Genomic DNA, 16,786 nt, shown 5'->3' on the forward strand with positions numbered 1-16,786 from the left:
TGCACTAGCGCATGAGCACTCCGAATTATTTGCACACCACTAGCTGGGCACCTGGTGAATGGGGCTGCGTAAATTAACAACAAAATAAATAAATGCAGCTTGGCCCCGGCTATCCAAATGTATGCATGCGACCCCTCACAAAATTCCACAGATTTAGATGAAAACCGCACTCAAAACGGTTAACTATTTCGCCTGGAGGCCTAGCCAAAATAATTTCGCCACTGTGGCGACGATTTCGTTCGACTCCGACAACTCCGAATTTTCATTCGTAATGGCCGCCCATAAGTAAAAACGTGTCCCGCTGCTGAAGAACGATTATACGCGTTTGCGCTAAGCCAATTGCTTGAATTTAGCTGTAAACGGTGCGGCAGTGGTAAATACGCTGAAAACCACATCATTTAATCATATAAGAGGCCCCAACGCCCGGCAAAGAGTGTGAAAAAAGTGCGTGAAAAAATCTTAATCGATTTTTTTGTTTGTGAAAAAAAAATCATGCAGCGTTGGGCATAGTGCTCGAAGAGCTCGCCAGGGGGCGCTGACAAACTGTTCGGAGTGTCATCGGAATAAGAGGCCGGCTATTTAGCGCTGCCAACGGCGATTAATCGATAACCGTAGCGGTTTTGAAATATATATTTTGAAAGGAAAACGTCATGTTAGAGCAATTTAAAAATTCTAGCAGTAAATATTTAATTTTTGCCCATATATGACAGGGCCCTGCAGTGAAATTGCGGCAATTAAATCGACGACCGCTTATCGTTATCGCCGCCGACGGCACAAATAAATCGCGGCCCCGCTGTCCGCGGCGTCGTCGGTGTTCGGCTCTCTGGCCGCCATTATTGCTTTCCAGCGAAACCACGCTATACGCAAAATCGGGTTTATATGTGTAAATTTTTCGGGCGATTTATCAACCAGATTGCGTTCGCTGATGCATGAAAAGTGCGGTAAAGTGTGTAAAAAATTAGCGCTGGCCCAGAAAAACATACGCACTCGATGGCTGATTACTAATTAACTAGATAAAAGCAAAAAACAAAACCCACATGAGGCGGAGTTTGATTGCGTTTTTTTTTCTCACTTAACAGAGTTCTGTACAAACAAAATGTTAGCTAACAGGGCTCTGCAAAGTGAAATATCTCGCGGAAAAGGCAGTATTAAATTCGCCGCGTTTGTTTGAGATGTGTGTTTGCGCGCGTGTGTTTGTTTATGCCGCCTTTTTCTTCGTCTCGGCTTTCTATGATTTTGCATTTTATCGCATTTAAATAAAAAAAAAAAATCATGACTCATGCGGATCGTGTTTTTGTGCGTGTTAATATTAATTTAATGCAAAAGCAAAGAAATATACAAATGTATGTGGATTTGTGAGTTTTTTCCCGCGCGCGCCGCCCTCACATATCAATGTATGCGTGTGTGTGAGAGTTGTTTACTTACTAGTTTTTGTTGTTGTTATCAATTCTAGATTTTTTATCAGCCAACCGATAACACGACAGCCAAGGCGAAATAATAATAAATAATAACAAGAAGAGGAAGTCAACAAATAAGCAAAAGAAAGAAGAACACAATATTGATTTAACCTAAAACGATGATGAACTGAAATGTGCAAATTTGATGAACGTAATTATGCCAATTCACACAGAACCTTCGATTTCAACGTGAAAAATGTCGTCGACACATTTGCTGCATTCACTGTCACTGTTGTTGCTACCACTGCGTTGTCGTCGTAATTGCCACCAGATCGTTTCCTTGGCCATTGTCCTGCTGTCGGCGCTGTCAGCCAGAGCTCCCGAGGATCAAGGAGGACGACAGGAGAGGGAGGCGGAGGAGGAGGACGAGCGGCAGGCGGACCGCCGGGAGAGTGTCCAGGGGGAGGAGGAGGACACGCCCTACATAGTCGCCAATCCACACCCAATCCTCACTAGCAGTAGCACTACGTCTTCGGCCAGGGCAACGGGCACAGGGGCTGCGTTAACCAGCTGGCAGAGCAGCCACAGCCACCGCAGCCCCGGTGCTCACGATCGGGATCGGTGTCAGGAACAGGAACAGGATCAGAAGCAGCAGCACCTTTTCTACCCCAGCAAGCCCCATCTCCAGCTAACGTATACAGCCCCCTCGACATCGAGTAGAGGAGCCAACACAACGCCGACCACGAATCGGAGTAGATCCTCCAGAATCCAAATTAGCAGTTGCAGCACTAGTCCTGCCCACTGCAGTTGGACCGCCGGAGCAATCGTAGCCTCCTTAGCATCCATAGCCACCTAAGCAGTCGATTCCACTAGGCAAACTCTCAAATCAGCCACAGCAACAGCAAATAGAAACGTTCCACACACCACAACAACCCAACCCAAAACCACCCACAACCAAAACCCAAACAAAAGCCAGCAAGATGTCCAAGCTGTCGTTCAGAGCCCGCCATTTGGATCCGTCCAAGCAGATGCCCATCTACTTGGCGGAGGAGCTGCCCGACCTCCCCGAGTACTCAGCCATCAACCGGGCAGTGCCTCAAATGCCCAGTGGCATGGAGAAGGAGGAGGAGTCGGTAGGAAGTTTCTCAGTGATCCTTTATTTTGGATGAAACTAATTTTGTCCCTTATCCCTTGTAGGAGCACCACTTGCAGCGAGCGATATGCACGGGTCTGATCATCCCCACGCCCGAGGTGCTGCAGACGGATCAGCCCTTCTACGATGCCTACTATCCGCCGGACTACAAAATGCCCCGCCAAATGATCCACATGCAACGTAAGCAAAAAGCAACTACTAGAGCAGAATAATTCGTTTCGTTTCGGGCTTAGAACATTATTTTTAAATTCCATATCAATATTGAATGAAATGCAATAACTTATGTAGTTTCGTATTATTCTTGGACTAATTTTTTACAATTGTTTAACTCTCAGCTCTTGGGCTGGATACCGAGGTCCCTGACTACGACATGGACAGTGCCGATGAGGACTGGCTCAGTCAGCAGCAGCGCCTGGAGCTTACCGAACTCAAGTTCGAGCAGATGATGGACCGGCTAGAAAAGAGCTCCGGCCAAACGGTGGTCACGCTGAACGAGGCCAAGTCGCTGCTTAACCAGGACGACGAGACCAGCATATCCGTCTACGATTACTGGCTGAACAAACGCCTCAAGATGGTAATAAACACTTAGCTTGGCTATTGGCTACGGCAATATACTAAATCAACTATCTTATTCATTCTCTAGCAACACCCGCTGATCCTCACTGTGAAAACTGAGAGTCGACCAGGCGCCAGCTCCAACAATCCGTACTTGGCTTTTCGTCGTCGCACCGAGAAAATGCAAACCCGCAAAAATCGAAAGAACGATGAGGCCTCCTACGAAAAGATGCTCAAGCTGCGGTAAGAATCGAGTGAAGTTTGCCTAAAGTCGGTTGAGAAATTTTTAAATGCTGGCTAATCGGGCTACACTGCAATTACTGGACACAGAACTTGCAAACATTTTCTTTCTCTGTATCATATAAATTCAATTCCTGCCCGATTTAAATGCAGGTTTTTTATGCATGATATCCTTAATCAGGAATTTTCCCATATACAACATTTTGTTTATAAAAAGCCAGGTAGTTTTCGTTAGCCAGCATATTTTATTGCCCAGCTTTTCATACCTGACCCTAACTAATCCACTCTTTCCCTGTCCTCTAGACGTGACCTGCAGCGCGCCACCACTATACTGGAGATGGTGAGGCGACGCGAGGAGACGAAGCGCGATCATCTCAAGATGACGGTGAACATCTTCGAGAAGCGCGTTGAGATGCGCGACTTCAACGGTGCTGTCTACTCCGAGCTGAATTCTCAGTACAAGAACACAAGGTGCGTTTTCGGACACCTTTTACTTATGAAGAAAGGTACTGAAATACTCCTTGTTTATTTGCAGACCCGCGTATAATCCATTGTATACGAATCAATACTCACAAGGGGCGGCGGCGGTGGGAACGGCTGGTGCCATTCTAGCCGCCCTGCCCACGGGTCTGCTGCCGGGCGGTGCTGGAGCGGCAGGCAATGCAAATGTCTTCGGCTCAGCGTCCCAGTACCTGAACTCGTCGAATCTGACAATGGGTAAGGGTGGGATTACATCTAGTATTTAATTGCAGATGTCCTAATCACACTGCTTTAAATCGCTCAGGGAATATACAGTCAGAAATGAAATTGTCGTGGAATAATTAACAATGTCCGCTTGACTAACTTATTTGGCCATTTTGGTATTAATATGCCTTTTAAAAATAGATAATCATTGTTTTTTAATTTCATATACATCGTGTTAGTTTTTCTTAATATATCGTGTTATCTTCCTTTTCTTAATTTAAATATAAAATATTTTGTTTAGCTTGTTTGTCCACCTCTTTCCTAAATCTTAAAGCCATCTCTAGAAAAAATTATTTTTGTCACACACTGTTTAACCGAATTTTCAATTGCTCTTCTAGATGCCATCAGTGGCAGTGGGAATGGAAACAGCAGTCGCAAGGAGAAGCGTCCATACAAGAAGCGCAAGCACAAATTGCCCCGCGACAAGCAGCAGCACCAGCAGCAGCAAACGCAGCAGCACCAGCAACAACAGTATTTGCCGGCGTCTGGTGGCGCCGGAGTCTCGCCCGCGCACCACCTGCCCCACCATCTGCACCACCTCAGCAGGCAGCAGAGTGCCTCGCCGGCAGCCAACGACTCGATTGCGGACAGCGAGGAGGAGGACTACTTTGGCGCCGGTGCCCAGAATGGAAACAAACTGGGCTCCGAGAGCGAGGAGGAGACGCCGTTTGCATTTAGGCGCAGATCAAGCTGTGTTTACCTACCGGTAAGTGTTTTGAATCCGTGCTTGGATCTAAAGATTACGCAGACTTTAATTGCTTTCATTTGCACAACAGACTCGACAACGAGATGGCCGCTATCCGTGGGACTCAGCCGACGAGGATATGGCGCCCAGTGGTGCTTGTTCGGATGCTAAATACCGTTACACACTGACCTCCCTCAATTATCCCAGGTTTGTTGCCATTCTCTTTGGCCAATGTAAATGCCCATACTCACTCCAAATCGGGCTAATTTTACAGACCACGCTGCATTGGCTTCGCACGTCGTCGATTGGGTCGTGGCGGTCGCATCCTGCTGGACCGGGCCACAACGAATTTCGACGACTTTTGGTCGCAGCTTGACTACACGGTGATGGAAAGCGTGACGGTCAACAAATGTAGGGATAAAATCAAGCAACGGGATCCCGATCAGCTGTGCAAGCCCAGCTCACCGCCCACGGTGGTAGATCTGGTTCCCGCTGGAAAGCCCGTCGATGGTGAGCATCCTGTTCCTGAACTGATAAAGGAGGAGCCGTCAAGCGATACAGAAAAGCCTGTTGCTGCGACGGAATCTGGGCGGGAGAGCAAAGAACGGGAGCTTGAGGAGAAATTTGAGAACGATGTAGATGATGAATTCGTAGCCAGTGACGATGAGAATGTGTCACGGCTTGGAATCTACAGTTCAGCGGTTACGTTACCCCAAAGTTGTGCTGATCTTCGCCAGAAACGTCGCCGCCTGCGTCGCAAGAAGCAACAGTTGCGAGAACTTAATGCCGCAAAGCGTCTAAAGAGGTCTTCGGAAGCGGTGGCAACCGCTGAAGATGTTCAACTGGAGGACGAGGATACTAAACCAGATCTGCGTCCATTACCCAGGGCTTACCTTCAGCGTTTGGCATTGATTCTGGGACAAAAACTAAAGGTGGAAGAGGATGATAACACGGAAGTTTCCGAGAATGTGGCGCCAGAGTTGCTGGAAATGAATGATCCGGAGCAGCTGCAGCCCCCGCGAGCCAATCATCAGCAACACCACCGTTCCAACCACAACAACAACAACAATACCGTGTTGAACAACAACAATAGTAGTAGTAGTAACGTTATGAATAAGGATGTTAGCATTAGCGAAAAAATCAATGTGATAAAGCAGGAGGCGGAGGAGCTCGTCGGCGGCAAATGCGAGGATCAACCGGTAGCTTCCACCTCGGCGGCAGCGGCCGCCGCTCGTGCCGCTGAAGCAGCCGCTGCAGCGGAGGCAGCCTCATCGACAACCACTCTTGCGGCACCGAATCCGGGTCCATCGCTGGAGGAGGTGGCGAAGACGATAAAGCGCGAGATGATCGATGCCGACGACTCCAACGAGCCCCTGAGCAGCATTCGTACAGCAGCTGTCATGCTGTCCACGCAGACCTCTGTCTCCGAACTCATGGACGATGAAGCTGAGGACGATGTCAATCTCGCCCAGCTGAGCAGTATCATCCGGCATACGGCGGTCAAGAAGGAACTGGAGGCCCAGCAGCACCAGCAACAAGTACAGCATGAACAGATGCAGGCCGCCAGGAAGATGGAAGAGGATGAAGCCGCTCCCTGTCTGAACCAGCTGCCTGACGTGATTCGCTTGCGAAATATCCGCAACAGCCAAGTGCATGCGAGGCCGAAGGACCTGTTTGTACAAGCTCCTGTTGATGAAGAATTCAATGCAGACTACATGGGTGGACTGTCGCCCACTTCCAGCCAGCGGCTAGACATCTGCAATGAGCTGCTTTCGGAGATCCGGCGCGATTGGCTACACTTCCGGCCCAAAACTCCCACAGATGAGCTGTCCGATAGCCAAGATTGCGAAGTGGGTAAGACGTGTGATAGTCACGCTGTCGACTGGACGCAGGACACGCCCATAAGTGTGGAACTCAATCGCTTAGGAAAGCGAGAAGCAGAGGAAAGCGATTCTAGCTCGTACTTTTTGAGCAGTGGCTTTAAATACAGGGATCTCGAGTCAGATGCCCAATTGCTGCAAACGGTCCAAGCTCAGGACTACGCTCGAGGCAGCAGCAAGAGTCCAAACTGCTCTGGGTCAGGCTCAGGATCTGCGCTAGAGTTTAATCTCAGTGGTGGTGACTCCCTAAACGATATCAACAACTTGTTGGGCTGTGACGACGAGGACGACAACCACGAGCATATGCTAGACAACATCCTGCAGGAGTGCGCCATGGATGATCCCAAGGCATTGAACCAAGCTACTAATTTTTGGAACGGTATCCTAGATGGCGAGGCAGCCGTGGACGAAGTGGAAATGGCCGATCAGCTGTTGGATTGTATAGACGAGAAGAAATCTAAGGTGGGTGCAGCCGATACATCGAAGCGCGCGGGTCGCAACCGCAAGGCAAGATTGATCCAAGCTCCAGTGGGTAGCTCCGCATTTACTGTGTGTCCCACGGCGGAGACTCTGAAGGAACGTGAACTTTTCTTTAGTCAAGCTCCGCCTGTTGAAGTCCCGCCCAAAGAGAAAACGCCAGCAGAAGTTGAACTGCCGGAAGTTGTGGTCAAGGAAACAGCGAATTTGCCTGTGAAGGTTGAGGCGGTTGAGAAACCCCAGTCGGAGGTTCTTCCCGTTGCCCCACAGCCGCAACAGCTTCAGCCGCAGGCTATTACTTTGCCCACGACGCAGCTGATCAACATACCCGCCCAGATAAGCACGCAAAAGCAGCATCAGCAGCCACAGGTGACGCAATTGCTCAATCAGTTTGCCAACGCTGGTCCGCAGATCATCGCCCGCACAGAATACGGCGGAGGAGCAGCTGTGGGCGATATAGTGACCATAACCCCGCACACGGGGAGCAGTCCACTCCCCACACTCACCGCCCAGCAACAACTGCAGCACCAATTGGCACAGGCTCAACTCCGAAATGTGACCGTCCAGCAGCGACAGGCGACACCTCAAAACCCCAATCAAAATCAGAATCCCCAGCAGCAGTTACTCTTCCAAATGCAGCGGGATCCCTCGCGCTCCCTGACGCCCCTACAAGCTGCCGGCGCTGGCGCCACTGGCAACCATTTGATCTACACAACAAGCTGCGGCGAGATTGTCACAGCAGGAGCTGCAGCTTCTGCGTCTCAGAAGGTCACATATGCCATCCAGAAAGCCGGTGTCTCAAGTGGAGGAGCAACCACCGCCTCAATTGGACCCAACACAGTAATCACGCTGTCCAATGTAAAGGTGCAGAACGATGATATCTCCTCTGGTGGTAGTGGCAACTCAGGATCCAGTGTGAACATCATCAACACGGCCAGTGGCCAGCAGTTAGCCGTGCACAGCATTGCCGGTATGCAACAGCAGGGCCAGCAACAGGTGCAACAGGTGACCACCAGTACGCCTTTGCTTGTCGCCACACCCACTCGCAACAATGTGCAGCAGCAACAGCAGCAGTTGGTGCAGCAGCAACCGATTGTTTGGCGGCAGGTGAGCGGAACGAACACGGCGGTGGCCACCACAGCAGTGCTCTCCACCACGGTGGACTCCTCGCCGAAGGCGGTAACCAACCAGATCCTCTGGACCAGCCGGGCCACGCAAAAAAGGCAGCTCAACGGGCCAGAGAACACAGGTAAGAGATGGTTTCCAAGGATCGCGATTTAAGATTTATGAAAACCAATTCGCCTTTCGAATGTCATTTAATAGTTTGTTGTCCGAATCCTTCCTATTTTAAGGTTATTACCTTTATAAATCCCTGAGGATTCTGTTATCAATTTCAATTAGACATTAGCAGTTCAATAATAACAATTGCGTTTCTAAACTTTTTCGGTTAAATTCCTTTTTTGTCGTTTGATACTTTATACTTCTGCCATCATATATTCAAACATTAATTTATATTGCAGACATCAACAAACTTCTTCTCAATCGGAAGTTGCCGCGCAAGCAGCAAATACAACAACAGCACCAACAGATTCAACTGACAAAGCAGCAGCTTCAACAATTGGTGCAGCATGAGGAGTTGGATGACTTGGTGGCCACATCGACGGGCAACAGTGGCGATCAGATGGAAACCGGCGACGGCCTGCAACAACAACAGCAACAGCAGCAACAACAGCAGCAGCTGCAGAAGCTCAGCAAGGTGATCAAGATGTCGCAGTTTCCACTGCTCGTGTCGGATGTAAGTCTGCAGCAGCAGCAGTCGGTGTCTGGCCAAGCTCAGCAGCAACAATTAAAGCCCAACTCTGCGGCGGCGATTGCAGCTAATCACAACTACAGCCTGCACCCTGCCTCAACGGCGATCATCACCGCCCAGGCGACACCCCAGCAGGCCAACAAGATCTTCTTGACCAGCAGCAACAGTGGTGGCGGCGGATCCGCTGGTAACTTTACCATCGCCACTGCCAGCGAACTGCAGGCGGCGGCAGCCGGCCAAAAGCTTCACTACAAGGAGCTGCCCAACTCCAACCTCAAGCTGAACTTTGTGAGCAGTGCAGGGACGGGTGAGCAAACGCAGCAGGTGGGCGCCACAACAGTGCTGCTGAACAAATCCCAACAGCAGCAGCAACAACAGCAGCATCAAAAGCTGAAAACGTTGGCCACTACAGGAAATTCTCAAACTGGCCAGGGCGATAAGCGAGTGCTGTACACCAGTCTGCTGAATGTGAAACCGCTGCAGAAGAACAACAGTGGTCAGATGCAGATGCAACTGGGACCGGGAGGATTGCAACAGGTGCTCCGTGGACGACTCAACAATTCAGCGATCATTACTAGAACGCTGCCGCTGGGCACAACTGTTAACAGTACCGGCGGTGCTGTAGGTCCTACCACCACGACTATTAGGCAGTTGGTTACCACGAATGCGAACAACGTGAGCAGCCAAGATGGCAACCTACTTAGTGCAAAGGAAGTGGGGAAAGCCCTGACAGTGGAGCAGGTGATAGCCAGCGCTAACAACGGAGGAGTTGTGCTGCCCACGAGCAACAACAATAATAACAACAATGGCAGTGGAGCTGGCGGAAATGGAGGACCTTTGAACAGCGGTGTCAATGCCACAGGAGCTGGCGGAGGAGGATCTACAGGCGCGGGTGTTGGGGGAGCTGGTGTGACGTCAACCATCAACAGATGAGACGCGGATGGCAGCGGCAGCAACAGCTAACATCGAGCACAACCCTTGCAAGTGCCCAACGGCCCTCTGCTCAGTTTGGCATCAACGCAAACGGAGGCGGAAACCCAGGCGGTGGCCATATCCATGCCTTTGGCGGACGCCCACGTGGCCTTGGGCCAGCTCCTGCAGCAGCATCACTGCAGCTGCACCGTTTGTTTGGTGAACAAGAGCGAGCTGGTCTAAAGCCAATCAGTTAGTATGTTTTTCAGAAGTTCATACGCATACACAAAACCCGCGCACTCCCACGAAACCTTCCACCTTGTTGGTGTGAATAAAATACGATTTTCTGAAAAGCTTATTCAGAAGCGAAATGTAAACATCAGAAGGGGAATCTGTTAGCCAGAGTAGAAAGGGCCAAGAGAGCGGGATGAATATGAGATATTGTATAGTTGAATGCCACCATTAACAAAGTTCGCTTAATTTGATTTTCTATAGCCTATATATAGAAGCATATGTGTGTATAATGATGTAGGTCTTATTTTTCAAGATCGCCTAACCCTAAAACCATAATAAGAATTAAAATAATAAAACAAAATATATATATATATGTACAATGTATATGAAAATGCATACAGAGAACTTGGCTCTTTCTCTTGGGCTACAGATGTCAACCAATCCTATCCAAGCTCCATTCTCCCACTCCTGTCCAACACCAACAACCACAGCAAAAACTCAAGTGTTAAATAGCAAACTGTAAATATTCGATAATAATTGCGAAACACACAAGATAACAGCAAGAATTACTTGTAATAAAACTATGTTTAGTGATACGATTAGTTGTAACGATGGAGAAGAAAGCACTTCTCTCCGGCTTACGCCGTTTCAGAACCACGCGCTTTAGCCGGGCTGCTCCACCGACGACCCATCGGCCCCATCCGGCACCACCCCGAACCCAAAAGTTGGGGCGAGGCAAGTCAGGGCAGCCCGTAAAAACAAAAACAAAAGAGTAATAACAACATTTTTCAATGTACGTAAATTAAATTAACTTATCCTGTAACTTAAACGGAAAGAAAACACATTAAACTACATTTAGTTTTTTTAACTAAGGAATGGAACTTCAGAGGCAACTGATCTGAGAGAGATGTAGGGAGTTGCAGAAGAAAACTACTATTGTATGCTATTATTATTATTATTTTTTGTACAAGGTAATAATTTTAATTGTATTCGTAACTGCAAACATAAAAGCATGTTTATGCGATGGCGGCAAGAGATACGACAGCATAAGCATCATAATAATAAAGATATAATATAAACTATAATGATAACGATAATATTTTAAAATCCAAAACAAAACCGAGTAAAGCAAAACGAAAAAACAAAAATATTTAACAATAATTATGTAGCGATGTAATTTCGTAGATTGTAAATTGTAGATCGGTAAGAGCGTAAGCAAGAGCGATAATAAAATGGAAAACAAATTGCAAACTTAAACCGAGCAAAACTCTGATTAATCCGAAATTCGTGCAGCAACAACTGATAGCGAGATTATCATTATCTGTTTGGTTTCCCATTTTACCATTTTCAGTTTCAGCACTCGAACCCCCTCATCAGATTCTCCAAATCCACCTCTAACTGAGGGATTGCATGTTAGTATCTTACATCTTACATCTTACATCTCGTACCTTAAATTTGTAGTATCGGAATATCTGACGATGGCCACAGCTTGTCTTCTTCGGTCCTTCCTTTATCTTAATCATATCCTCCATAAAACATAAAACATAAACCATTTTATATACCGATTGTGATGCGTACAACATTTATGATTTGACACTTCTGCAACAGCAAATACGGGTAAAGACGAACACGAAACTCTTTCTAACCAGTCAACATATAACAAATTAGTAAGCGAAATATATAATGTGAATTATAGCTGTGTATATAAACATAAATACGATTAATGCCGACTGTCTGATATCCGAGTAAACATTTATCTTTCCATTTTCCATTTTCGGATCATCGATGCAAAACAAACTTAAGGATCTTGAGCAGAAATTTAGTAAGAATCCATGAAATCATAGCTTTGACTTTGTAAGAGTTTTTTAACTCATTTTGTCAAGTATTTTACAATATCTGTAAATAGTTATAATAACCAGCCTTGGTCTGAATTCCGATTGCTCTTTAAGATTAATTCCGTAATTACATATTTCTTTTCATTAAAACTAAGTTTATTATTGATCCAAAAGCACAATATTTCTTGAGATTTCTAAGGGATTCATTAGTTTTCTGATTCGTTTGCAAGCTGTGTTCAGAACAAGGCTGAATATTCATATTTTTTATATGTACTTAACAGTTTTCAACTTCTTTTGCATGAAGTGTAAACGTAAAACACAAAGGGAAATTATACAATATATAAAAACAAAACAAATATTTATGTATTATATATAATCGATACAGCCATTTTGCGTATTCGTATTTGAACTTAACCAAAACTACATGTGAAATTGTTTACAGCGAAGACGGCAGACACATCTAGACTCTAGTTTCTAGAGGATACTCGTGCGTAGAAGTTACCCCTCCCATTTATCTCCAGTACATCCTATCGGCCTATCGATTACGCTCTATAACTAACTAATACGTGAAAATTACCAATCGAGTATTAATAGCTTAATCTGCATGTAGACTCTCTGTATAGAACTTAAAGTACTAGAGATTCAAAAGGTTTTGAGGTACATTTTGATTATCTTTCATTTTAACAAATGCCGTTTACTTGAGTTGATTTAATGGTTTCAATCATTTTCTTACTTTTTCGGGGACTTAGGGCCCATTGAATCGAATCCAATCCACTAAGCAGTTGAGCTGATTCCCTTATCAAATATTGTATATGAATGTATTGTTAGTAAACCAAAAACAGAAAACTGGAAACGCTTGTTGTGGTAATTAAGTAATGAAATCCAAAACAAAAAGAATACGTATGTATGTTTAATTAACAAATATTTAATCTACATAAATGAGACTACTTGCAATACTGTAAAAAATTAAACGAAGCACAAGAAAATAAGACAAACGATTAACGAGAATATTTAACCAATATTATCGTAGAGATCGATGGATAATTAAATATACTTATGATTAAATTGGAAATAATAAACAGCCTAAGCGATTTTAACTGTTTCTTGCATAAGCAAACAAGAAGTTTACCATTACACATTTAGGTGCATAAAGCTGAGAACTCATTAAAATATGTGTAATTACGAATCGGATACGGATTGCGGGCCATAACCCTTCCATAGAAGTGTCCGAATTTCAAGATGTACATATAATAAACCGATATATAAATACAAATATCAGCGGTGATGAGCAATTACGAATATTACGGAAAACTAATTGAAAGCTGACAGAATCCAAAAATGCAACCAAAATTAAATGCAAAACGACAGAGTGCATGATTACAACATGAAATAAAAAATATAAAAAATTTAAAAACCATTGTGCGATTTTATTTTGGAGACCGATAAGTATCGGGCTTGTTCGACTAAGGTTAAATGGGAATCGTTAAGATACAACCAACTGATTCAATTAGATACCAACCTATTTACTTTAATCACGCATTACAATTTCAATCGCGTTACAATTTCGCGTTCAATTAACACTCCGATAGCCAAGTTCGTTTCGGCCTACAAAGCTGTCAAATGGGTTTGGTTTTTTTTTATTTTTTGGTTGACTGGAAGTGTGTTTGTTTTGCGCCTCGTTAAAGCGCCAAAATCAATTAAGGCGGCTCCACGTTTGACAAAAAACTCGAGAAACCAGCAAAAACCAAATCGAAATCGAAAATCACATGGAACGCAAAAAGGCTGAAATTGAGTTTTGTAAATTGGCAACAGATGCGAATAAATGAATGCCAAACTGGCATTGGTCGAATCAAAGAGAGTTGCCTGGCCCGAATGCAAAAGCTACAGTACTTCATCGCTAACTGTTTTGTATAATTGGCTAGATAATGAACAATAAACCCCTTTCCCCCTTGTAGTCTACTTGTAATTGACAAAAAGGAACTTTTTGAAGGGCTTGAAACATATGAAAAGGGAGTTATATATGCATCTATGTTGACCTCGAGACAGGACCAATAAAAGGATTCTTTTCAAGGAGCGATTCATCACTACGTGCACTGCCGCCAAAATAAGTTACTCAAAAAAAGGTTAGATTATGGAATTTTACGATATTTTGGCGAGAGCTGTGAATAATTAGAATAGATAGCACCGCATCAATGTTTAGTCTTTAGCTAATGTTCACTGTACTCGCAGTGTCCACTCTCCCTGTCTGTGTTTATATCTTTCTGTTGGTGCGAAGTGAGTTCGATTTTGGCATCGATTTCACATGCATTTGGTGCGTCGAAACTTGGGCTTCCAATCTGCTGCTGCTGGAGGCTGGTGTTAAATATTTGAAAGCCATGCCGTTGCAGTTGTCACTCACTCCGGTGGCTGCCGCTGCTGCTGCGGCGGAGATCTCGAAAAGGAGTCGGGCAACAGAAGCTCATTTTGCTGTCATGTCGAGGTGTCATGTTGCAATGTCCCAGCTGCCGTTCAAACCAAAAAAAAAAAAGGCGAAAAACCAAAAATTTGGCATGAAATTTGTTCAACGGTACGTTGACACTCGCCTATCAAGATGTGCATATCGCCTGACCTTTATTAGCATACGAGTGTGTGCTGCTCCTGCCGCATTAAAGATGCAATTAAGGCGGTCCCACCACCCCCTTTTACTTTTCGCTGTGGGTCAGGTCTACGGGGAGCACTCAACTTAGTTTCTTTCCTAATTTGATTGCCTCGCTTAGATTTCTGGGCGACGCTTGCAGAGATCGTGACCAGGACAGCCAGTTGCCGCACCTCCAGCCTCCGCCATTGTCGAATCTCAGCCCCCAGTTCTGCAGCCCCCTTTCTCCATTCTCCATTCTCCGCTCTACGATCTTCGCTCTTCGCGCTTGTCGTTTTTCGCTTTTTTTAATTGGCTACATGACGCGCCAACTGCTCTAAGACGCTAAGTAACATGGATATGGCCCAGACAAGACATAAGAAGTACCTCCTCCAACTGGATACAGTGAGAAAAACAGTCGCTGAAATCGAGTTCATAACTTGCGGGCTAAACTTATAATTCTAAAAACGATGACATATTCAAAATATTAAAGTTATTTAAGAACGCCGGTATATAATAAGTTCAAATTAAACAGACTTTTTGCCTCAGTGTTATCCTGCTCTTTGCTGCGCCATATTTTGCACTCAATTCCAGGTGCCGACTCCTGGCTACTCCTCCTCATCTTCAGCCCCATCCTGGCCCAACTTTTGCCCGCTCCTCTTGCCGAGTGTCGCAGTTTGTTTGTTGTTTGCTGACTGCTTCGTTAGCATTGTCATCCGTTGATTTAAGCCACTTTTGTTAGCTGGTTGGGAACAGGAATAACATTCGGAATCCGTATCGATGAGACCCGCAGGCTGTGTGAATATCGGAGGACTTTCCTTTCGCCGCTGACCTTTTGGCTTGACATGATGTTTATTATAATGCAGCCATGTCGAGCTGCATGTGTGCTTTCCGTGGTGTTTCGGAATTGATGGGAAAATCAGTTTAAGCTTTTTTGTGCAGTTAGCAGCTCATTAGCGAAGGCTGTCAGAGCTGTGAAAGCCATTTAAGATTAAAGGAGTAAACGTTTTTATGCAGACAATGTAGAGTGCAGGACGCTTGCTTAAAAGTTAAAAAATAAATAAATACACAATTTACACAATACCTTCCGTATGATTTATATAAAGCTTTCAAAACCTATAAATTTCAGAATTGCTTAAGCCTCAAACTCGCGTGCAAATTTCACCAGCAATCAGAACTGTCATTTTGTGCAAATATCAATAGAAATGTGTATTTCTTTTGTCGTTTGCTACAGTGACTTGACACTTTCCGGTCACAAAACTTAAATGAGTTTTTGGCGCCCAACAGCGAACACAAGAAGTTTGATCGATTTGAATGTGTCAATGTCCGATGCCCTCAGATTAAATACCATCACATATTCTTTCGTACAGTTTCGACTTTCTTTCGCATTTCAATGTAGTCTTGCTACGCGGATTCTTTGGCTTTCATTGCTTTTTACCTCACTGACCCCATCCAATTAAGCGTTAAGTGTGTTCAAATTTGTTGGTTAATTGTCGGTGCCCGTTCGAGCCGCTTTCATCGCTGGCATTTCGTCCCTGGGGTTAACAGCAGTTGGCTATTGCTACCCCCTCCATCCCCCACTTACCCCTACCGAAATGAGTTCGTCATGAACAAATCAATTTTGAATGCAATGAAGCGGTGGCTTTACGAAAAAAAAAACCAAAAACCGTTAAATGTGGCAAAAATGCAAATTTTTCCGGTTATGGCTTGTGGCCTCTTGAGACCCCCCTTCTTTCTCTTCGCCGATCCCCGGCTTTGTCTGCTTCTTCTTCCTGGCTGGGTCTTCTGACCTTTTGTTTCTCTTAAACTTTGCCATTGCAGGGTATCCATGGGGAGCATCAAAAGCAAGATATTCTCATATTTTCCCATATCTAATAGTATTTTCACAACTAACAACTAACAGGAAAGAATCGGTGAATGAAAGCTTGACTTTAATCTTATGTTAATTACTTTTGATAAACTCTTTTACACAACTGGTAGTTTTTTGAGAACTGATTGAGTCATTTAGTTCTCTTGATTACTTTTGCAATAAAAATTAATGTGTAGGCCATTTGCTATTCGACTCTATTTGCATGTGGTTTGCGGATGCCATGAATGAAAACATTTGCCATCGCGAATTTGGCCCGAAGCGTTCGGTGGGAGCAGGTGGAAAGAGCACTGGAACCCCATCTTGCGAGGAAGAAGGAAGCAGGGAGGAGAAGAAGCGAGATCTTGGACGGCATCTCGATCGTTTGGCGTTAATAGTTTTGT

At 45.3% G+C, this 16,786-nt stretch overlaps 1 protein-coding gene across 5 annotated transcripts; it reads left to right on the forward strand.

Moving 5' to 3' along the window:
• The first annotated feature begins 103 nt into the window (after window positions 1–103).
• Window positions 104–13,331, forward strand: E(Pc) (Enhancer of Polycomb). Of its 5 annotated transcripts, none has more exons than NM_001273968.1 (11): window positions 104–444; window positions 1,454–2,530; window positions 2,595–2,730; window positions 2,886–3,124; window positions 3,194–3,348; window positions 3,649–3,816; window positions 3,881–4,062; window positions 4,428–4,795; window positions 4,866–4,981; window positions 5,049–8,380; window positions 8,652–13,331. In NM_001273968.1, the coding sequence occupies exons 2-11, from the start codon at window positions 2,378–2,380 to the stop codon at window positions 10,094–10,096; spliced, it is 6,294 nt and encodes a 2,097-aa protein (NP_001260897.1). In that variant the 5' UTR covers window positions 104–444; window positions 1,454–2,377; the 3' UTR covers window positions 10,097–13,331. The 5 variants fall into 5 exon arrangements, with proteins under 5 accessions (NP_001260897.1, NP_001260896.1, NP_523698.2 ...); NM_001273967.1 differs by having other exon boundaries at window positions 8,652–12,091; NM_078974.3 differs by having other exon boundaries at window positions 250–444; window positions 8,652–12,091.
• The last annotated feature ends 3,455 nt before the right edge of the window (window positions 13,332–16,786 follow it).

Source organism: Drosophila melanogaster, chromosome 2R (genome assembly GCF_000001215.4).
Source record: "Drosophila melanogaster chromosome 2R".
Classification (NCBI taxonomy): domain Eukaryota; kingdom Metazoa; phylum Arthropoda; class Insecta; order Diptera; family Drosophilidae; genus Drosophila; species Drosophila melanogaster.